General features: G+C 45.4%; 3 protein-coding genes across 4 annotated transcripts; all 3 read left to right on the top strand.

The window, feature by feature from the left end:
- The first annotated feature begins 849 nt into the window (after positions 1-849).
- LOC127589591 (prostaglandin E2 receptor EP1 subtype-like) lies at positions 850-4,275 on the top strand. The gene is made up of 3 exons (XM_052048814.1): positions 850-1,259; positions 2,309-3,235; positions 3,462-4,275. Exons 2-3 carry the CDS (start codon positions 2,357-2,359, stop codon positions 3,735-3,737), a joined length of 1,155 nt encoding a protein of 384 aa, XP_051904774.1. The 5' UTR covers positions 850-1,259; positions 2,309-2,356; the 3' UTR covers positions 3,738-4,275.
- Positions 4,276-4,755: 480 nt separating this feature from the next.
- ilf3b (interleukin enhancer binding factor 3b) lies at positions 4,756-14,226 on the top strand. Of its 2 annotated transcripts, XM_052048772.1 has the most exons (18): positions 4,756-4,915; positions 5,780-5,823; positions 5,905-6,116; positions 6,198-6,372; positions 6,471-6,618; positions 8,150-8,241; positions 9,196-9,291; positions 9,500-9,611; positions 9,702-9,799; positions 9,870-9,978; positions 10,090-10,203; positions 10,392-10,597; positions 10,823-11,002; positions 11,152-11,433; positions 11,530-11,650; positions 11,746-11,790; positions 12,951-13,361; positions 13,448-14,226. In XM_052048772.1, the coding sequence occupies exons 2-18, from the start codon at positions 5,821-5,823 to the stop codon at positions 13,567-13,569; spliced, it is 2,526 nt and encodes an 841-aa protein (XP_051904732.1). In that variant the 5' UTR covers positions 4,756-4,915; positions 5,780-5,820; the 3' UTR covers positions 13,570-14,226. The 2 variants fall into 2 exon arrangements, with proteins under 2 accessions (XP_051904732.1, XP_051904733.1); XM_052048773.1 differs by lacking the exons at positions 12,951-13,361; positions 13,448-14,226 and adding an exon at positions 12,215-12,293.
- Positions 14,227-14,752: 526 nt separating this feature from the next.
- On the top strand, positions 14,753-20,225 carry farsa (phenylalanyl-tRNA synthetase subunit alpha). The gene is made up of 13 exons (XM_052048794.1): positions 14,753-14,939; positions 15,697-15,834; positions 16,059-16,157; positions 16,273-16,391; positions 16,634-16,726; positions 17,124-17,252; positions 17,931-18,046; positions 18,168-18,252; positions 18,445-18,544; positions 19,174-19,342; positions 19,429-19,506; positions 19,712-19,826; positions 20,036-20,225. The coding sequence occupies exons 1-13, from the start codon at positions 14,793-14,795 to the stop codon at positions 20,139-20,141; spliced, it is 1,494 nt and encodes a 497-aa protein (XP_051904754.1). The 5' UTR covers positions 14,753-14,792; the 3' UTR covers positions 20,142-20,225.
- The last annotated feature ends 2,798 nt before the right edge of the window (positions 20,226-23,023 follow it).

Below are 23,023 nucleotides of genomic sequence, written 5' to 3'. Positions count from 1 at the left end.
TTTTGGTCGATTATAATATGTATCGGCATGCGGGTTTTTCTTTTTTTGTCTGTGTGTACAGCAACAGATATACACAGACAAGCTAAAATCACTTGCACGGTCAGCCCAATTTTCTGTGTTTGTGAACGAAAAATACCCCGGCCCCCCGCCCCACTGTATTAGACAGATTACCGGTAATTAAAAATAAAGATGAATTGAGGGGCCTATTTCATATCAGTGTCCAAAAAAGCCTGCTTCTTTCCTTATACCTTTTCTCTCTATCGTATCCTATCATTTTATTCTGTGCTCACGGTACTGTGATCAGAATTGGATTTATAGCGTTCCAAGTTGTCCAAAAAAAAAATTCATGTGCAATATTTCTCACAAATGTCTCCTTTATGAGCACATTAGATCCTGATGTCCTCAGCATCAGCTTCAACTGTGGTCTGACCGACCTTTGTGGGAAGTTGATCGTTAATCAGAATTCTGGTCACCGCGGACCAATGTAGAAATACCGGCAATGGAAGTGGAAAATGTACCAGCTCGCGTGGATAAGAATCTGTTCATCAAACTGTTGCGGTTGTTCAGTTAGAACAGACAGCAAAGGGGGTAATTTTCTTCCTCAGAATTATCAGCAGTTGTCTTTGGCAAAGACCGTCATCGTAAAAGCAAGTATTTGATGCGGGTTCAGCTAAAGATACTCCGACCTATTTATACCACGTGAAGTCTATCCATTTGTCCTTTTTTTTAAGGAGTACGAGAGAGCTGAATCCAGATAACCTTGGGTGAATGATCAACTCCTGAAAAGGTTGCAACCAAAATGCTTGAGATTTGATTGTTGTACAATACTTTGTCCTTTACTTACTGTTTAACTTGACAACTGAGAGTAAAAATCTGTCCTTTTTTTTTGGTGCCAATTTCATGCCTATTATAGGAGTGGGAGTGTGTGTGCTCCAACAAGTCTTGTCTCTCCTGCAAGGACGTCATTTGTTTTTCCTCCCAAGTGAGACACCCAGAGGTGATGCTGGCTTTTGCAGCTCCCGCAAATAAAAGCAGCCAGCCTACCAGTCCGACAAAACAGGTCGCGCTTGTGCAATGTCACGGGAAGGCTGCTTGCTCCAACAGGAATCTGCACGGAGCCACAATGTGAGGAATTACCAAAGAAGATCTTTGGAAAGCTCCGAAACCTGGATACAGTATTTCCATTTGGGATAACGACAATGAATCCCTGTCAAAGTGAATGCAATCTGGGATTTTATGGATTTCCCACTGTAATAAAGGTAAGATCACTTTGTCACCTTTTTCAATATTATCCATCAAGGGTATAAAATTTATTGTCTCACAACATGCGCTACCAGTGTCAGACAATTAATGTCACCCTGAAAAAGACAATTGTGTTACAATTAAAAAAAAAATTATGTGTGTGAGTGTCAAAAAATGTTTAATTAGAAGGCTTCACTTCAAATCTATTGGAAAAGGGGACATAATAAAGTACCTACAAACATACAGATATAACTCCCTCAGTTAAAAAAAAAAAATCTCTGACAACCGAGTCTCCACATATGTCCTTAAAAAAGAATGTGTGTGTCTTGATGAGCATGACTCGGCTGTGGCGATGCATTTAATTGCACTTTATTCTCATTTACTGGCAAATCTTGTTGGCCTCACACATTCCTGCCTTGTTTTGATCTGCTCCCATTCATGACATCAATGGAAAATCGGTCTGCAACTATATTTGTAGAGGGGGGGGGGGAACTACTTAAACTGTCAGAACATGTTCAGATGACAACATTGTTGGCATAATGGGAGACAAAGTGGAGCTTGGTGTTTTGATATCCCCTTTTATTACTTCTGCCAAGCATCGAGTCATTGAGGCAACAGCTACTGCATTGACTGGCATTCGGGTTTTGTACCAACAATGTGAGTTATTTAGTTATCAGGACAAAAACGGAAAAAAAAAATATTCATTGTGGTCCAAATTTGGAAGTGGACAATTAATGTCATTTTTTATGATAGAGTGACCACCCGCCTCCAAAATGAAAACAGGCGAATCCTTCCCGCATAAGCCCAATGTCATTTGCCTCAAGCAGAAAATCAAGGAAATTGTGTTTTGTTTTGCCTTTGTCATTTAACTCTTTGTTCTTGTCAGAGCACACAATGCAGATTATAAGAAACTGCCACTTGCCGCAATGTTTTTCGGCACACCTCACACACAACGACACAGCAAGCTCACATTTGCCACCAGTTGAACCTTGGTGAAGGGTTCCGCTCTGCCGAGCGCTCCCCTATGAATCCTTTCAGCGTGCTAATGCTGTCTTTTTCCCCTCAGAACCTTCTCAGCCTTAAAGAACGACATCAGACCTGAAGATCGGGACAAATGTTGGCAATGCAGCGTCACAACGCCTCGGGCATTTTTGCCTCTCCGCCCCCCTCGAATGACAGCGCGATTGTGCATAAGCAAGAAGTGGGACCCGTGTTCCGTAATTCCACCCGGCCGCAAATTAATCCGACAGCTGCCGGCATCACCATGACGCTTGGAATTGTGTTCAACATTGTGGCGCTTATTATTCTTGCCAAAGCCTACGCCCGCTTTCGGCGCAGGTCGAAGGCCACCTTTCTTCTCTTTGCCAGCTCTTTGGTGGCGACTGATCTGGCTGGCCACGTCATCAACGGGGCCTTGGTGCTAAGAAGATACTCGGAAGGGATTGCCAACCTGGCTGACCCACCCTCTACCTCTCGAGGAGATCTCCTAACTGATCCAGATGTCCAGTGTCTGTTTTTGGGGTGTTGCATGGTGTTCTTCGGCCTGTGCCCCCTCTTCCTCGGCTGCGCTATGGCCGCTGAGCGATGCTTGGGCGTCTCCAGGCCTCTGCTGCACGCTCGTTTGGTCACAAACGCACGGACGAAGATGACATTAGCTCTCATCTGGCTGTTGGCATTAAGTGTCGCCCTGCTGCCCTTTTTCAAGTTGGGAGCCTACACTTATCAGTACCCGGGCACGTGGTGCTTCATCAGGGTGATGGAGGGCACCGGAGCCTCAGATCTGGCCTTTGTGACACTGTTCTCTGGACTGGCAATAAGCTCACTTGCCATAGCCTTAGTGTGTAACACCATCAGCGGGATCACCCTCGTCAGAGCAAGGCTAAGGAAGAAGTCCAGCTCCCAGCGCACCTCGGCCCGGTCCCACGACACCGAGATGGTCGTCCAGCTGCTCGGCATCATGGTCGCCTCGTGCATCTGCTGGAGCCCTCTGCTGGTGAGTTGCAGCCACATCTGAAGAGTGGAAAATTCTGTGATTCTCGACCTTTAGTGAACCTAGGGAGATATTTTGTACTATTTAAAAAAATATATACATATATTATTATAAAAGTTCTAGATACAGTCTCAATTTACTCACATTGCTAATAAGGCTAACAATATTAGTAATATCCGTATTAGATGGCACCATACGGGCCTCAAATTGTGTCATAAATTGTCTGTAGGTCGTTGGACTGATGTCAGCCACCCGGTCCTACAGCGGCTCCCTCGCCCCCCCCGACAGGGACACTTACAGGGCCTTAATGGTAATGGGTGTCAGGATGGCTACGTGTAACCAAATCCTGGACCCGTGGGTCTACATCTTGCTGCGGCGTGCCATCCTCAAGAAGATCTACAGGATTACTAAGAGGCAAGCCAGTTTGAGGGGAAGCATGCTTCGCTCTTTCCGCTGGGATGTCAGCTCCTTTCAGAACTCCGAAAAAAACAATGTTAAGGTTTAAGAGAGTGACATCGTGCCATCTGCTATTTAACATCAACCCTTGGCCTGTTCGTCTTGGTTAAGGCTTGATACTCCAAATGGCTTAAAAAAAGAAAACAACTCATGATGCATGCTTGTTTTTGTTTGTTTTAGCCCGCTAAGGTGAAAAAGGACCTAATCTGTAACAAACTGGACAGGGTTTTTTTTTCTACTTTGTGAATGTAAAATCAACATGTTTGCGTTGGCGCTTGTCCTCTGTGAGAACAAAATCAAATTCAAGATTATTTGTTGAAGTAGACCATGTGTCACAAATGAGAAGACTACTCCACAAAGTCTGAATGAAAATGATAATATGAAAATAATGTGAATTGTAAACATGTTAAATGAAATGCTCAACGACAAAAGCAAAACACTTTAATTTTACCTCATTTTGAAGACGTGAATGTGTGGGGGAAAAATGTATGTTTGTTTGGTGTACGACAGTGGCATGAATGCGTTTATGCTTGTCTTGTGAAATTCTTAAAATTGACAGGATGAAATAAAAATGAATATTTATTGGACTCGTAAGAATTTGAGTTTCAAAGGAACGGGTGAGTATTTTTGTGCCAGTATACAATGAGACAGATACAATTGGGAGCGGGTAAACATTTGGTAAGAAAAGCCCATTGAATTTGGGTGAGGATCTTCACAAAAGTGCAGATCCAGCCCACCACCAAGTGAAAAAGAAATGCCACAGCCCATCTTGTACTTCAGCCTCCAATAACAATGAAATTACGGATGAAATAGGCGGAGAAATTGTCACTGCACAATTTCTCGTATGGACTCCATTTCGAGTTACCTGGACTTTGCATCTTCAAAATTAATAATCATGTTTACTTTAGTTATGTAATAGTGATTTCCTGTTTTTGTTTACGTTTAGTCTAAAAAAATTATGCGTAGTGTGTACGTTGACGTATAATAAGTCATTCAATATTTTGTCGGTTTACCAGAAAAAAAGACTGACGCTACGCATTCTCGACGCGTAATAATGACGTAAGCGGTTCGAACATGACGCCACAGGCACATGAAAGCGTTTTATTTTTCCCATTGGCCGGAGAAAACCAACAACCCAATCAAAAAAAAATAGTGGGTGTGACCAAATCGACGACGATCTTCCTGCTGCAACAGACTTGTGTGCAGAGGAAACTATCTTGTACCGAGGTGAGTAAGATGAGAAATGTAAACGTTTGCATACCATTTGAAACACCTGATGAACACTGTAATGTCGTCCTCCGATTGAACAGGTTCTCTCGCGAAATCAAAGTCCCGCGTCGATCAAGCTAAGCTAGCATGCTCATTGAAGAATCGTATGTTTGGGTGCCATTTTCTCGTGCATGTCCGGTTTTTGATGTCTTCATGAGAATAACTACGTCTGCGCGTTTACGTCAGAACGATTCCCTCGGTGTACATGTTCGTTACCGTTGTGACTCTGAGAACATCGAAGAGAGCGAGTTGTGTTCTGAGGGTGGGCGACCGAACCTTAGCGGCCGAACGTTAGCGGCCTCCGCCATCACTGTGGCTGAATTAAAATGGCGTCTCCTTTTTTAAACGCAAAATGAAGTTGGTCTTTATCCACGCTCCTTCAAATGTTTTATTTTCCGTCGTACGCGAAACGCAATAACGTGTAAATGTGCTCGATGTATTGTTACACGATTCAGCCACTGTGGGTTGTAACAAGGGTTTGTTACCGCTGAGTGCAATGTCGGGTAGTCGATTACAATATTTAAAATCCAGAAATTGTACATATGATTGTATGGGGACAACATTAATTTGTCTCCCGTGCACCTTATGCCACGCGGTTTGTGGCTTGAATTGGCAACAATAACCGGTGTTATGCGCGAGTGTTTTTTTTTAGAAACGGCTTAAGATCAGCCTCATCGAACTTTTTTGACATCACTATGAACTACAGTTTCCTTGCTCAACAAAAGTTCCACACGGTTCACCGATGCATTTAATAAGCGAATTTCGCAACAACATGTTGTTGAAGAATACTGTTGACGTTTTGTGTTTTCCCGCTCTCTGCAGACAACGTACCCAGCACTCCTAAATTCGTGTCTGAAACTAGGATGGTAATCGCAGATTCAGATTCCTGAAATGACTCACAACTTTGTCTTGTACATAACCACACCTCTGCTCCTTTTCACTCGCAGGCCCCTCCATTACGACATCGTTCCTTACGTGTTTTCTTGCATGATGACCGCCATGTCATGGCCAGGCATTCTGCCATCTACCCTTCTCAGGAGGAACTGGAGAATGTGCAAAACATGGTATCCCACACAGAACGAGCGCTCAAGGCAGTCTCAGACTGGCTGGATAAACAAGAGAAATGTGATGGTGATGGTGTAGATGCTGATAAAGAGAGGTGAGTGTTCTCTGATTTAATTGAAACAAAAAATCTGAACAGTTCTTGCCTCTACTTACGCTCATCTTTTTCACGTTGCAGTGAGCACAAAGAACAAGTCACACGCACCCTTCGCGGCGTGATGAGAGTAGGCCTTGTGGCCAAGGGCCTTCTCTTGAAGGGAGATCTGGACCTTGAGCTGGTGCTCCTCTGCAGGGAGAAGCCAACCAACACTTTGTTAAAGAAAGTGGCTGACAACTTGGATGCGCAACTGAAGGTGGGAGCAGAGCTCAATTTGTTCGCACAACATACAGAAATAATAAACGCCCTTTTATGGCAGACGTGTTTCATAACTATTTCATCCTCCTCCTGCAGGTTGTCACCGAAGATCAGTATGACGTGAGTCAAGACATCAAAAAGGCCTGCATCGTCATCAAGAACACAAAGGAGCCCCCACTCACCCTCACCATTCATTTGACGTCCCCGTTAGTTCGTGAGGAGATGGAGAGGGCTGCTGCCGGTGGTAAGGCCCAAAAAGACTGCGTTTGTCTTTTCTTTTTATGGCACCCCTACACCTCCAGTCGGGAGGCCATGCAGACAGGATAGATATTGTTTATTGGGCCTTCAATGGAGCTAGGGGACAAGAATCCACTGTCACATAATGAAACTGCGCTATACTTATAGCTCTGTAGACACTCTCATAGTTCCATGTGATGTAATTATACATTTTTGATGGCCCAATATACAGTATAGGGCAGGTAGCTTTCCTGTGTGCTGAAGACAAGAATTTGTCTTCCCTCATTATGATCAAGGTCACTCGAGAAATGAAGGCTTACTGAGAATTTCAACCAACACAAAAGAGACCACTTTGTTTGCATGTGTTTTTATCATTGATGAACGGTTTGCATTGCAGCAAAAATGAGTAGCACAAGGTATCGTGAAAGTGTCCTTGCTTGGCTAACCCAGCGGTGGGCTTTTGACTGTAGTTTTTCTCCGCAGGTTGCAGATAAGGACAAGAAAACCCATATTCAATATTGATGCCCCCCAGCCCCCAATACTTTACAGAATTTTCAATTGCAGTTAGGCAGCGGCAAGCGTTCGTTGGTAAATCTCTCCATAGCCTTAATTAAACGTCAAATAATGCCACGTTTCCACCAAGCGGTCATTTTCACTTTAGTGCGGTTCGGATTAGCTAAACTCTGATCAAGCTTGAAATAGGGATGGATATCGATCAGCTTTTATCATTAACCACACTTTACGATGCTGCTTATCAATCCGGTGCATTAACGGTAGTCTTACCGATATTTTTAGTTTTAAAAAAACCACCAAAACAAAAATAGCAGAACTCATGCTTGAAATGAAAACGGTAAAATTGCACACCGTACGGAATGAATCGTCACTGCTTGGTGGAAATGAGGATGAAGAATTTGCGAGGTGCTAAACCATGGCCTGATCTGCAACCCTGTGCTGATGGGGACCCCCCAGTTTGGGTCTTTGCAAGCCATCAGTTTTGCTGCAGTGCAGACTTGTTTTGATACCCACCTTTTGTGTACCTGATAACATGTACCTGTGGTTCCAATTCTGATTCTCTTTGTCAAGCCTTCTAGTTTGTCAATTTTAGGGACGCTGGACCTTTGACCAACTGGCCGCTCTCTGTCTCGGAAGGGGCAAAGTGCAGCGTACCCGGTATTGAGGCAAAGGGGAGGGGCTCTACCTCCTGTCAATCTCAAGGGGGTGGGGGGGGGAACAAAAGCGCAACACTGATGCGACCATGGAGATGCAACCTCCGCAAACACGTTTACATTTCCAAATGGCAACTTTAATCACGTTAATGGTGCCAGTTGATTTGAAGTGGATTTTGTCCCTGCGGTAACATGCAACGCCATACGAAATGGGAGGTTCCTAGCATTTGGTGGTTCTCCAGCGGAGGAGACCCCCCCTCCCCTTACCTCTTCTCCCTGTGGTTTGGGAAAGCTGCCTGTGTTCCCCCGGCCGGATGACAGAACTCCCCTTGGTCAAACTGTACCTTGTCTTCTTATTCCACCTGCCAATAGAAACGCTATCAGTCAACGATCCCCCGGATGCTCTGGACAGGCAGAAATGCATAACTGCCTTGGCGTCTCTTCGCCACGCTAAGTGGTTTCAGGTTTGGATCTTGTCTTTATTTGTCTCTAAAACAGAAGTCGTTTCAAGTTTGATTGATGTCTTTCTGTCTTTCATTTGACCTTTGTATTTATCTCGAATGGCTCTTATATTATAATGCTTAATCACTTTTGTCGTGATTACTTGAAACCTCTGCCATCACAATGCTCTCAAGTTAGTTCCTTGTTCGGCTGCAAGGTTATTTCAGTTCTCTTTTTAAGCTCGCAAGCTGTTTATTTGTCAGCATTCATTTCTCTTCAAAGCCACGCTCACGTCGGCCAAAATACAACTAACCGGGTATTCAGGTGCAATATTCCAATCATTCCCATCTTAAGGTTAGTAGACGTGCAAGTCGAAAGCGTTTTTTGTTTGAGTGTAGAATATGATGCTATTGTCTAGTCTTTTGGTTATTTTAACAAATCAGCGCTTCGTTACTGCAGCCGTTGTAGCTAGCTTCATCTACCCCTGCTCTGTTTATGTTGCAGTCTGCTACAAATCCATCAGGAATATTGCACCTTGAGTGGTGTTCTAGTGTGTGTGTGTGTGTGTGTTTTCCCCACCAACTTCCACTGATGATAACATGACCCAAATGACAACATGCAATCTTTCCATTAATGTGGTTCACTCGCGGGTCTCATTGAAAGCTTGGATTATTTTAATTTTTTTTATGTTGAAGCCATGTTTGTTGACGCCTGATCGTGATTTGAACGTTTTATGCTTGGATCACAGTGCTCTTAGTCCCATTGTCAGTTGACTTATCACTCAAACCTGAGTCATTTCAACTTAAAATATTTCCACAATGAATACGCCGAGGTGTCATAGCCTGTGCGGCTTCATTTTTAAAACCTAATTTCAATATATATAAAATGGCTTTTTTTATTTTATTCCATCTGTCATCACTCCCATTTGACTCAATTTGCTTGTCACCCCCCGCCCCCCTCCGCTATTGTGTCCTCAGGCCAGAGCCAACGGATTGCGCTCCTGTGTTATCGTCATTCGGGTTCTAAGGGACTTGTGTGTCCGCATCCCAAAATGGACTCCACTCAGTGGCTGGGTGAGTGGTGTTCTCCATTTGTTGTACTCTTGTTTTCCCCTGCAAGTTGTGGTTTTACATTGAAGGCGGTTGTTGTCAATCAAATGGGTTTCCCTGTAATGCCCTTTAGGATTAGTTTGAGGCTGATTCTGAGCGGTGTTGACAGTTTTTTTAACGGGTATGATGTTACTAGATATGGTTAAAAATTGTCCTCTCGTATGATTTGTAGCCACTCGAGCTGATCTGCGAGAAAGCCATTGGCACCGGAAACCGCCCCATGATGGCAGGAGAAGCACTGCGTCGAGTCTTGGAATGTCTGGCTTCAGGAATCCTGATGCCAGGTACGTTAGTGTTGACACAACCCGATTGTACCACTCGGCTTGTTTTCAATCCGGCAAAGGCGGTTCCATGCGGTTTCTCGTGTCCTGCAGATGGAGCTGGAATCGCCGATCCATGTGAGAAGGAGCCCACAGATGCGATATGTCACTTGAACTCCCAGCAGAGAGAAGACATCACGTTGAGCGCACAAGTAAGTTGATTGCCCTGCGGGACGAGCATCTTCGCCCCACGGAAGAGTTGACCTTCCCTTGTGTTGCTAGCATGCCTTAAGGCTGTCGGCCTTTGGACAGCTTCACAAAGTGCTTGGAATGGATCCGCTTCCTTCCAAGATACCCAAGAAAACTCCGGGACCTCCAATCGATTATATCGGTAAACAATCTAAATCCCCAAGAGTAAGAGGATTCTTTTGTTCGTTTTGTAATCAGAGTGCAATACCATGTCGATCCCACCCCCCTCACACCTCCACAATTATGTGAGCAGTGCAAATCCCGCCCAGTTCCGCATACGCCCCGCCGATGAAACGGCCCATCGAGGAAGAGGAGGGAATTGAAGACAAGAGTCCCAATAAGAAAAAGAAAAAACTGCAAAAGAAATGTAAGTGGCCTTGACTACATCTCCGTGATGTCGTCTAAGTTTTCTCGGAATTTATTTTGCAGTCGTGAGTCGATTTGAATAAAACTACACGTTGGTATTCTCCTTGTTTGAACTTTTCAACATGCTGTCACTTGAGTCTTTACGGACATGTTTTACAAGAAATCTGTCATTGTATTTATGCCCACCAGCTGCAGAGGATAAGTCCGAGCCACCCCAGGCTATGAATGCGTTGATGCGACTCAACCAGCTGAAGCCGGGTCTCCATTACAAACTGATATCCCAGACCGGCCCCGTTCATGTGCCCGTCTTCACTATGGCTGTAGAAGTTGATGGCAAGACTTTTGAAGCTTCGGGCCCGTCCAAACGGACCGCCAAGCTGCATGTGGCCGTCAAGGTGAGTTGGCTCGGGACATGCTTGTTTTAGGGTAAATTGACGTGAGCCTTTTATGAATCGTGTTCCTGTTTGGGGAGAAAAAAAATCACCTGTTTGCAAATTGTTTACACCAGGAAATTCCATCTATGACTATTTTAAATGTGAAAAATGGAAAGTGCCACTCCAAGCTCCACTGAATTCTTTTTTTGTCCTAAAGTGCACTACCTTGTTTTTCGTCTACTTTAGGCACTGCAAGACATGGGCTTACCCACGGGAGTGGAAATCAAAACTCCTCCAGAGCCTGTGAAAACTGAAGAAATCCCAGTTCCCGTCACAGTGCCAGATGTAAAACCAGTCATTACAGCCGTTGAAGTTCCTCCTGTGCTCACAGGACCAGTCGGCACACATTCCACCGATGCTGCGGAGGTAAAGACCTCATGTACAAATGTGGTGGTGCACACACATGTTTCCACCCCCGCCCCCCATGTATTTATGTATTTATTTATCTCTGCATGAAACGGTAATTAAGATGCACGTTCTGTTCTCACCAAATGACCCCATCCCTTTCATCTCAGACCACCCGCCAACAGGGACCGATCCTAACCAAACACGGCAAGAACCCAGTCATGGAGCTGAACGAGAAGCGCCGCGGCCTAAAATACGAGCTCATCTCGGAGACCGGCGGCAGCCATGACAAGCGCTTCGTCATGGAGGTCGAGATCGATGGGCAGAAGTTCGAGGGGACTGGATCCAACAAGAAAGTGGCCAAGGCGTACGCAGCACTGGCGGCTTTGGAGCAGCTCTTTCCCGAGGGCTCTGTGACCGAAGTGGCTAAAAAGAAAAAGGGGCCCCCAATGGTGAGCACTCGGAGAAAAAGAATGTTGATCTCCATCCTTGAAGCACTCTTTGGCCATCGGTGCAAATTGAAATCTTGTTGATGATCTCTCTCTCAGAACAACGAAGGCTATGGCATGATGGGACCTCCTGGCGATGTCGCTATGCCCAGGGCCAGAGGCAGAGGAAGAGGTCGTGGAAGGGGCAGGGGGTACAATAACGGAGGGGGCCCTGGCGGGGGTAATTAACATATTTAAAAAATATATATTTTTATTCGTAATATTATTTTGTCCCCCTCGTTGGACCAAATTGACTCATGATCTGTTGTTCGACAGGCTTCGGGACATATGGTTATGGCAGCAACTCAATGTCTGGATACAGTAAGTATTCCTATCTTATGTTCCTGTCTTTTTCTTTTCTTGTTTTTCAATTGTCACTGTTACCATGTGAGAAATCAAAGTATCAGCAGAAATCTTACCAGTCTGCGGTGAACTTTTTTTTGAGAATCCCAAATCAGTGGTTTTTGAATTTTAAAGTTTCAAGCCACGGGTCTTAATTTGATATTTGGAGCCCCCCCCCCCCCCAAAAAAAACCCTCTCATTTTTGGCAGCTCGTTCTGTGGACTGGCCTTCCTGAGAGTGACAGGAGGAGGGAAATCTTGAAAAAAAAACTGCAATCAGTCACTTTGAATGCAATTTGGTCCAATGAATCCAATTGACTGCTGCTTTTGAGGCAGAGCAAATTCCCAATATGCAAAACTAATTTTGATATTTCCCCCCTTCTCTGCCTTGTCTCGCTCTTTAGGTGACTTTGTCTCAGACATCTATGGCTACCAAGATTTTCAGAAATAGATCCTCCTCAGTAAAAAAAACAAAAACAAAAAGGCAAAAATATAGTTGAGAAGATAAAAATTCACAGTTGTGTTCCCTCCGGCTGCGTCCAGAAACTCCCTTCAACTCCACGACCGCAACCCTGGAATTGTAACAACGATAACCGTATTTTGCCAGGCCACTTGCAGCCTGGGCAAGATGAGCTGCCTCTGCATACATGCTTGCATGGATGTATCAGATACCTGGATGTCAACATGGTGGATTTATTTTAGAAGATGGCCCCTGCCCCCCTTTTTTTGTGTGTGTGTGATTGGACAAAGGGCTTCATAATACAGTGTAGCACTGTGGGAGATGAACAACACATTTCATTTAAGGCACTGGCAGCCTTTAATTTCTGTTTCCCTATTGCTGACTCCACAACACAAAAGAACAGTTTTAAATAGTGCACGCTCATTTCTGACATCCACACTGATAACACTTGGAAGGAGAAATAAATGTGGTCTTTCGAGGACAGTTAAGTCATGAGTGTACTGAATCCACGATGTTCCTTTTGCAAGAGTGGTTTTACCATAAATGTTTCCAGATACAAAATACATGTTTTTAAAAAAAATGGTTTTGTCCTTCATTTCTGTATTTTTACATGGTGTGATTTAATTTCTGTATGTTGCCAGCTGCATGATTAAAAACTCTGCCGTGCTGTTATTTCTCAGATTACTACAACAATGGTGGTGCAAATGCAGGTGGCGGGCTGTCAGGCGGCCCTTCATGCGGTTCTCTGGCCAGTTCAGCTCTGGGATCGGCACAAAGCTCATATGGCTCATACTATGATGGTGATGGAGCATATAATACCACCACTGCTGCTAAAATGCCCAAAAAGAAACCCCCGACAAGGGGCGGGAAGTCATCTTTTCAGGGTGTCTCAGGTACGAACAGTGCATCTTCAGGGAGCTACCAGGCCAGCAATGCTTCCGGACACGGCAACTACAACCAATATGGCCAGGGCTATGGTCAGACAAAGAAGAATTTTCACCAGGGAGGTGCAAGTGGATACCCTTACAGCACCGCCTACCCGAGTCAGGTGACTGGTGGTGCTGGAGGAAACCAGGATTACAGTTATGATGGTGAGGAAAATTAACGACCAATACTTTTTATTTATTATTATTTTTTTTTGTATTTGAGTTGACCTGTTGCGCTTTTCCCTGGGAAGGTTTCAACAGCCAGTCCAATTACAACTCGCAGGGTGCCGGAGAAAACCACGGTTTCAACACCTACCACAGTCCTGGAAGCTACAACAAGGGAGATACCAGCGGAAATTACCAGTATAGATAAGACTGAGTTGCTCGTGTGGAACATCAGCTCGCCATCGTCCGCTGCATCTTTACCTCTAACCTCCGAAGAAGAATGTGATTGATTGATGGCTCACCTTTGCTCAATTTCCTCCTTCCTCTATGTTGACTATGTGCATATGTTCAGTCTGTGTTGTAGCTATGTTTGGTGGTCTGTTTCGAAGGGTTGATAATCTCAATACTTTTTTTTTAATTTATAAAATCACAGAGAAAAAAAATTCATGCTACAGCCCTCACGTGTGGCGCAAACTTTGCTTTTATGTTCCATGACAACTTTGCATGTAACTTACCCAAACTTGTAGATACACTTGCTTTTATTTTTTGCCTTTTTTAATGTTACTAGTGTTATATTTTGAGGAGTTGGATGGAAAATACACACGTTTGTTCTTTAAGTCGCTTTTGATTTTGTGGATATTTTTTCTTGTCAATGTATGTAACTGTGTCTTTGTATTGGGAAAAAAAATTGGTTGTTTATGTTAAGTTTTGATATAACCACTTTTGGTGGGATTTACAAAGATTCTTGTAAAGTAGGTTTTGAGAAAAAATGTCAGTTGTAAATTGTGAACCTAGATAGGTAATTTACAAGATCACTGAGGCCACTCTAAAACAAATGTCAAAAATAAATACAAATGCTTATTGACGAGATTTGTTTTTTGAAGACGAATACAATCCACAAGTCTGAGCGCCAGACGTTAAGTGTGTGTGTTTGTGTGTACACTTGTATAGACTCACACACCACTGCTTTTAGTGTTAAGATTCTAGATCAGGGGTCTCAAATACAGGTCCTGGAGGGCCGCTGTCCTGCACGTTTTTCAGGTCTCTGTTGCAACACACCTGATTCAAATGAACAGGTTCAACGTCAGGCTTCTGCAGAGCTTGCTGATGATCTGATAATTTGAATCAGGTGTGTTGCAACAGGGAGACTTGGAAAACATGCAGGACAGCGACCCTCCAGACCTGAGTTTGAGACCCCTGTTCTAGATGATTCAGCTTTCCGTTTAACCGGTGATAGCCCCAAAAAAAACCCCACACTTTCAATGAATTGTTTACTCGTCTACGATCTACTTACTTTCCTCTAACTTTATAAGTTAAACAGATAACAAAATATTTTGCAAGGTGATCACTTTACAATGAACACCTTCCAACATCTACTGTACTCGCTGTGACGTCATTTCCGGTTCCTTTAGAGCTCAGTGGCGACCGGCTATGGCGGACGCGCGTGTGTTGGAGACGCTACTTCAGCGTATTGAGAAGGCGCAAGACGGCGTGGAAAGCCTAAATGTGGCTTGCAGCCTCGGAGTGGACCACCAGGTCATCGTGGGCGCTGTGAAGAGTCTACAGTGTCTCGGCGAAGTGAGTTTTCGTGGCTTGAATTGCAGCGGAAGTCATGCTGTCACGTCAACATTTGCAATGTGACTGATGCAATGAGAGTAAAGACGAGAGATGCGAGAGTTGTCTGACTAGTTTCATGTGCTCTGTGTATTATGGCTTATATTTTTATACCGCCTTAAAAAAAGTATACAGGCACCTAACCATTTATTGTAAATGCAGTCTTTTTTAACCCTACATAGTAGTAGAAGTAGTCGTAGCAGCAGCACTAGTAATGAGAAAACGAGATAAAATTGTAATCCTCAAGAGGAACATCACGTCCTCGTAAGGAAGATAAACTGATATTGATTCATCAAAAAGCTGAGTGTGTAATAAATATCATAATTTAACATGACAAGACTGTCAACATTCTTGCACTTTTGATGGTCTAATGATATCTATTCTTCTAATGCTACCGTCCGAATGCTTTCCTCAAAGCTAGAGAAGCCGGTTTGAGATTATTTCAACCTGTGCAGTGGTAGTGGAACAAGGGTCCTGGAAAAGGCACTGCCAGGTTGTAAGCAAAGGGGAATACCTAAGAGGGGATGGTCCCAGTGTGGGACGAATAAAGGATATCTTATCTTATATGGGGAGGAAAGACTTGCAGAAACCATCACTTGCTGGAGTTGGAGCAGAAGATGGAGTAACAGAAGAGGATGATTGGCTGCCGCGACCCCTGCTACTTAACCGAAATCTCCCAATAAATTAGAAAAAAACAGATTATATGTTGTCTGGCCCTCAGATAATCTCAGCTGAGCTCCGCTCCTCTAAACACTGGGAACTGACAGAGGAGGGCAAGGAGATCGCTGAGCAAGGCAGCCAGGAAGCTCGGGTCTTCGACGCCATCCCGCTCGAGGGTCTGACCCAAAGTGACCTCATGGTAAGGCTGACAGAGGCTAACTCTTATAATTGTTTATTTAGCTTCTCAAGGGGGGGGGGAACCTTTCCAATATTAGATTCTCTGTTCTCCCACTAATCTAAACTGTGAAGACATAAAGAAAATATGTTGACTTGAGTTCCCCTTTAAATAGTCCGCGGTTGAAAAGTGCAAAAATGTGCAGTGATATTTCCCAGTGTGAACATTTTTTCTTTCTATGCGTGTAGAAAGTGTCCTTTGGAAAGATTGGCTTCAGCAAGGCCATGTCCAACAAGTGGATCCGTTTGGACAAAGGGCATGAAGGCGGGCCGAGGATATTCAGAACTGTATGTACGTCTTTTACAGGGAATATAATTGCGCACAGCAGCTTTTCCATGTTTGACACTCATCTGTCTGACAAGATGTCTTAATTTGTTTTATTTTTTATTTTTTGGTCCACAGGTGGAGAACATCGATGACCAGGTGCGAGAAAAGCTTCTGCTTGTCCAGAAAGGCTTCTCTTCCAACTTGGACGAGAAAGAAAAGAATGAGCTGAAAAAGCGAAAACTTCTCACTGAGGTGTAAGTTGTGGATGGAATATTTTCGTGTGCCAGCGGAAGACAAAGTCTGCATGAGGATACACTTGGTGCTGATTGAGTTCTTAAATTCGAGAACCTCTTTTATATTTCAAATGTCACATATGAAATATTTGAAAAAAATAATTTGTAGTAGGATAAATGCGTTTTTGTCCACTCGAGTGCGTATCACAACTCTTAAGTTGTGAGTTGAGACGAAATAGATTTGGTTGTATCCCTGTGTTCAGGACGGTGAAGTCCTACTGGATCACGAAAGGCAACTCCTTCAGCACCACCGTCACCAAACAGGAGACGGAGCTCACACCTGAGATGATTGCCACGTAAGTCGGGATTCTGTTGTGAGCAAAACTTTCGTTTTTGTCTCATCTGTCCGTCCGGTGACGGTGTGCGGGCTTTCCGACAGAGGACGCGGAGAAATGAACGCCTCTTTCCAAGATGGCGGCTTTGTCTGAAAGGGAGGACGCTTCAAAGGCTGAAATGAGCTTAATGGATTTATAGTCTGTTCATAAATCGGCGATCTAAATTAAGCGTCATATACAACAACATTACGGTAGCCTGCGCAACCCACAATCTCTACGTTGTCGTAAAATTGTGCCAAATGTTTCAGACTTAGTTGTGATAAAGACGACGCGTTGCGTGTTTTTGTTCCTCAAAGCATATGCTAACGTGTCGACGGTTGCCCAATTTCTTAACCTGACGCCCGTTTTCGCATCGCAGCGGCAGTTGGAAAGAGAAGAATTTCAAACCGTACAACTTTGATGCGATGGGCGTGGCCCCGGACTGCGGCCACCTGCATCCGCTGATGAAAGTGCGAACGCAGTTCAGACAGATCTTCTTGGAGATGGGGTGAGTTCCGCCATCTTGATTTCGTTTTCACATAGGCGCCTTCGCTACCTCCTTGATACGTTCGTCAATTCCTCTCCCGAGTCATGGTGGAAGATTGCCCGACCCCACCCCTTAAAAGCATTGACACGTCATTGGGATTTAATGAGTTAAGCCAGGCCCAAAGTCCGGCCCGCGGTCGAATTTCATCCGGCCCTCGGCCCCCGTCATAAAATCAGTGCCGTCTGGCCCGCAGGTTGGGCGCAATGGAACACGTGTTGCATTGACTGAGGTCTCGTAGACTGGTGAGTGATGTTTCATAGAGTACTGCTTCCCTCTAGTGGCTAAATGAGTAATAGCATTTAGACACTAGAGGGGGATCACTCACGAGTTAACAAGACATCACTCCGTGTTTATACCGACTGATAAGTCATATTTCAAATTCCTGTTTCAAATGAACCAAAAGAAATTCTTCAGATTGTTGAAATTAAAATAAAAATGGAAATGTGAAACAGACTGGCTTACTAAAATTTGTTGAACAATATTGTTGTTCAATGTAAAGAATGTCAGCCAAGGTCGGCCCCCCGACATTTTACCACATAAAATCTGGCCCCCTTGGCAAAAAGTTTGGACACCCCTGAGTTAAGCGAATGTGAGATGACGTCTCAAACGCTGGCATGTCCAACACCTTTTTGTCTCCAGTTTCACCGAGATGCCAACCAACAACTTCATCGAGAGCTCTTTCTGGAACTTTGACTCCCTTTTTCAGCCGCAGCAGCACCCGGCCCGAGACCAGCATGACACCTTCTTCCTGTCCGGTGCGACACCCCCCCCCCCCACCCCCCCCCCCCCCCCCCGTGTTTCGGATATTCCCTCCCGCAAGTCAACTTTCACACTTCATTTTTGCATCAAGGCTAATTTGTACTCCCGAACTTTCAGACCCTGCTCTCGCCCTCGACTTACCGCAGGACTACTTGGAGAGAGTGAAGAGGGTCCACTCGGGGGGCGGCTTTGGTTCGCAAGGGTGAGATAATCGCTACGTGACGTCCGTAAGATAAGCATTTTAGTGTTCCAAATAAGACATTCCTGAGTGACAGGAACCATCTTAAATGATTGAAAACACATGCATGCCATGTGTAAATGTTTTCTGTCAAGAAAGTGAATTTAAAAAATATATATAGTTGTATCCCCACGGAGAACTTTTGCTAACCCTCAGGTACAAATGCGACTGGAAGATTGAGGAGGCCCAGAAGAATATCCTCCGCACGCACACTACAGCAGTCAGCGCACGCATGCTGTATAAACTTGCACAACAAGTAAGTTGCCACGTGCAAGGCAGCCAAAAAACGCTTTGAAAGTCGGCGGCCATTTTGCCGCTGGCTATCGACTGAAAATGACATCACAGCTGCTCAAGGGCGCCGGTAATGACCAGTGGCTCAGCTTCAGACGTCAGGTGAGCCAGGATTGGTCGATACCAACGCCCCCAGCAACTGTGATGTCATTTTCAGTTGACGCCAAGTAGCAAAATGGCTTCCGGCTCATAACCGGTGGATTTTGCCGCGAAACGCGATATTGATCGCAATGCTGTGTTTAGACGAGTAGGGCTGTATAGATCGTATGGTAAAGGACATTTTGGGGTTGGCTCCCCCCTTGGAGAACTTTTTATAGGGTGTCTGCACATTTCTGTGTGACACAAATTTAGAGACGGCCTTTGCTCCAGTGCAGCCAGACTTTAATCTGCGGGCATCCCATGCCATGCGTCCGACTGACCTCGCTAAAGCTCTTGGCAGCTAAACTGGGGCAACCCTTGCACTCCTCCAGGCTCAAAACACTTCCTGGAAAGCACTGACAAGTACAGAGTCCATAAGTAGCATCTCGGCCATGCTCTTGGCTCACATGGCCAATGTCGTGACATGTAGGACTCACTGTGCCTGTTCTTCACCAGGAGAAGTTCACCCCCGTCAAATACTTCTCCATCGACCGGGTCTTCAGGAATGAGACATTAGACGCAACCCACCTGGCTGAGTTCCACCAAATCGAGGGTGTGGTGGCCGACTACGGGCTCACCCTGGGGGACCTCATGGGTGTCCTGCATCAGTTCTTCACCAAACTAGGTTTGAATGTACAGATGGAGGACAAATGGAGCCCAAAAAAAAATGCAGAATTTTCTCACACTCTTTCATATTTTATTTTTTTTTAGGAATTACAAAGCTACGTTTCAAGCCTGCCTACAACCCCTACACAGAGCCCAGCATGGAGGTGTTCAGTTACCATGAAGGTATTCCTCCTTCCATCTCTTGGCCAACTATCACCGCTGCTCCGAAAAAAATGAGCACGGCAGCGATATTTTGAGTTGTCGTAGTTTAAAAAAAAAAAAATTTAATTTATGTTGAGTAAACCAAAAGAGAGCATTGCTGCTTATTTATGTGAAGAAATGGTACTCCGGCCGATGGCTGCCATATGATGTTTCTCCGCACGTACAGGACTAAAAAAGTGGGTGGAAGTGGGGAACTCTGGTGTCTTCAGACCAGAGATGCTGCTGCCGATGGGTCTCCCCGAGGACGTGTCCGTTATTGCGTGGGGGCTGTCTTTGGAAAGGTAAACGGATCCATGAAGCATTCGTTGCTGACATGTTTGTTTTCTTAATTGTAACCTCAAGAGGGATTGAGAATGATTTGGTACAATTGCTGATGATCATGGGCGGTGGGGGTGGGGGGGGGGGGAGTCTCCTCGCAATCCATATTTGGTGACTCCCCCCTCTTCTTCCGCGAACTCTTGCTCACTCAGCCTTCTCGTTTGTCCCGCAGACCCACCATGATTAAATACGGCATCAACAACATCAGAGAGCTGGTGGGACACAAGGTCAACCTGCAGATGGTTTACGACAGCCCCATTTGTCGACTGGACTCCTGAGTTTGGTACTGACCTCTTTTCCATTTTGGACTCACTTTGTCACTGTTGCCGCAACGGAATACAATTCTATTTTGATGGCAATTTTTAAAATCGGGTGACAGGCTTTTGTGTCTGCACGAGAATGCAAAAGTCTCGGAACCGACGGCATTCCACGTTGCCAGACTCAACTCAACTGTGCAGGTTCCTTTTGAATAATAAACATTGTCCAAACGCACCAAAATCTTGTAGCAAGCCTTCCCAGTGTGGAGCGCATCTCTTGTTCATAATAGTTGCCGTCCCAATTCTTTTGTTCGTATCGGTTTGTGCTTCGGGGAAACCTCCAAAGTGTTTTCCGTGCGGGCTCCGGGATTAAGTCTTGTTGTGTACAAGTGGACTCCCTGGAACTCCTTAAGTCTTACGGTTAATCCCCCAGCGACTTGAAATAGCATCGTAGTCAAGTATGTACGACGGCCAACTGATCGCTTTAAAAGTTTGAATGGCCGCCTGGCTGACGGGCGGACCGACTTCTGCGGTCGGCGCGATATACGTTCAAGTCTGGCCAGTAGAGTAACAAACAAAGTGCGGGGACTCGTAAAATATGACGCCGACAATATTAACCTCAATACACTACTCACAAAGTTACAAATGGAAAATGAAGGATGTGAATTGTGAACATTGTTGCTGTGAAAACGTAAACTGGGGGCGTTGAAACGAGGTTGGACTGTACAAAGACATGAAATGGCGGACAATTAAAAAGGATATCTTATCTTATCTTATCTTAATTTGAACCCATACTGTGTGCCATTTTCAACCTCTTCTCTTGGAAACTCAGGCACACAGAAATGATCTGATGATCTTCTCTAATCCTTTTTGTCCTTTTCCTCTCCTTGACTGTCTCTCTGCTCATGTTCCCCCCCCCCCCCCAAGTCCTTGCCAAATCTTGAGCATCGCATTATTCCCAGAAACCTTTGCAGATTTAAAAGACAAGCGCACGTGCCGTCTGATCTCCCGGTGTGCATATACGAGGCTTTGTGTAAAGTGGCTCAGCGTCTTCCCGAGGCTTGCCACAATCATCATCCTCAATGCGCATTCTGATCTCCCTGTTCTTGGAACGCGGGAGAGTTCTGACTCGTCGGACTGTGGAGGAGCGGGAAGAAAGAGGGCATGTAGGGAATGGTGGCCAGCAACAGCGGGCTGGTCTCGGGACCGTCGTCCAGTGGCAGAGGGATGACCACGTCGTCCTGGTCCCACACGTGGAAGGCGTTGTGGGCAAACGGGTGTGGTGGCGGGTGGGTGGCCAGGCCTTGTGAGTTGTGGTCCTGGTCCTTGTCCTCATTGCCAAGTGGGCCCAACATGCAATCTGAACATTAGAGATCACGAGTTCATATCAGTTAGAGTACATCAAGTGGAAGAGGGCATGGCACTCGTGCTGTACGTAAAGACAAATGCAGATCGTTGTTTTGAGAATATTTAAATTCTCAAGTTTTAGTCATTCATTGTCATTTCTGTTCAGTGACAAATGTGTCTTGATTTTTTTTTTATGTCAATGTAAGTCGTCTCCAGGTGCACAGTAACATTCATTCATTCATTCATTCATCTTCCGTACCGCTTGATCCTCACTAGGGTCGCGGGGGGTGCTGGAGCCCATTCCAGCCGTCTCCGGGGAGTAGGCGGGGGACACCCTGAATCGGTTGCCAGCCAATCGCAGGGCACACAAAGACAAACAACCATTTGCACTCACACTTAGGGACAATTTGGAGTGTTCAATCAGCCTGCCATGCATATTTTTGGAATGTGGGAGGAAACCGGAGCACCCGGAGAAAACCCACGCAGGCCCGGGGAGAACATGCAAACTCCACACAGGGAGGCCGGAGCTGGAATCGAACCCGGTACCTCTGCACTGTGAAGCCCACGTGCTAACCACTGGACTACCGGGCCGCCCTGCACAGTAACAAAACTAGCAAAGTTATTAAAACAACGAAACATTGATGTGTAAAACCATCGCTTCTCAGGAGACACCCCCCCCCCCCCCCAATTAGTAGAGATTTGCGAAATTCTGGTCATAGTGGTTTGAATAGGTAACATACCTGCGATATCCATGGCCAGATCCTTAATGAGATGTCCGATAATGGCGTACGCCACGCCGACCACCACCAGAGCCGCCATGAGCAGGTAGAGCAGCGCCTTGGGCAGGGGGATCAGCTCCTTGGTCACAGGCTTGTACTGCTTGAACAGGGGCTCCTCCAAGGAAAACGGGGAGGCGTTGGCGTCGTCCGTGGAGTTCCACATGGGGAAATTATATCTGCTCATGGTTGTGGGAAGAAGATGTTTCTAGTCTGATGGCTTTGTCACTCAAACGCCGATAAAAGTTCCATGTGAAGTCCCCCAGAATATTTCAAGTTGCTGTTCATGAAGCGGAATCCGCAAGGACAAAAGAGCTGTCGCGATCTGACGAGACAAAAAAAACAAAAACGCATTCTGTCGCAACGGCAACTCCATGCATGTCCCCCGGGGAGCTGCAGGTTGACGGTTTCTCAGCCAGCGGAGACGGTGAATGATCAGCTCTGTCGTCGTGTCGTCAACACGCCCCCTGCTCAGCACGGCCTTATGTCGCCCTTAATTCCCTCGAGTTAGCCACGAGCCGCTGGCTTGGGAACTATTCAGGCGTCGTCTCATGCGCGCAAGGTTCTTCCGAGTGCTGCTTTTTGAGCAATTCCCTCCAAGAACCACTGAGCAGCATTCCTTTTTTTTGGGATGGGGCTGGGGGGCTAAACTACAGCTGCTCGGCACCATTTAGAACCTTTAATTAATCTAAAAAAAAAAGTGGGAGGAAGCAGGATTACCCGGAGAAAACTCCACAGGAGGGCCTGAACTTGTGAAAAGTGATGCCACGCCTCTACATG

This window comes from Hippocampus zosterae, chromosome 17 (genome assembly GCF_025434085.1).
Source record: "Hippocampus zosterae strain Florida chromosome 17, ASM2543408v3, whole genome shotgun sequence".
NCBI classification, from domain to species: Eukaryota; Metazoa; Chordata; class Actinopteri; order Syngnathiformes; family Syngnathidae; genus Hippocampus; species Hippocampus zosterae.
This window is presented reverse-complemented; position numbering and strand designations above follow the sequence as displayed.

Coding starts and splice junctions, on each gene's coding strand:
- LOC127589591 (XM_052048814.1), top strand. CDS start 2,357: ATGTTGGCAATGCAGCGTCACAACGCCTCGGGCATTTTTGCCTCTCCG. Junction 3,236..3,461: donor TCTGCTGGAGCCCTCTGCTG/GTGAGTTGCAGC, acceptor AATTGTCTGTAG/GTCGTTGGACTGATGTCAGC.
- ilf3b (XM_052048772.1), top strand. Junction 6,373..6,470: donor ACTTGGATGCGCAACTGAAG/GTGGGAGCAGAG, acceptor CTCCTCCTGCAG/GTTGTCACCGAAGATCAGTA. Junction 10,598..10,822: donor AGCTGCATGTGGCCGTCAAG/GTGAGTTGGCTC, acceptor CGTCTACTTTAG/GCACTGCAAGACATGGGCTT.
- farsa (XM_052048794.1), top strand. CDS start 14,793: ATGGCGGACGCGCGTGTGTTGGAGACGCTACTTCAGCGTATTGAGAAG. Junction 16,158..16,272: donor GGCCGAGGATATTCAGAACT/GTATGTACGTCT, acceptor TTTGGTCCACAG/GTGGAGAACATCGATGACCA. Junction 19,343..19,428: donor TCAGTTCTTCACCAAACTAG/GTTTGAATGTAC, acceptor ATTTTTTTTTAG/GAATTACAAAGCTACGTTTC.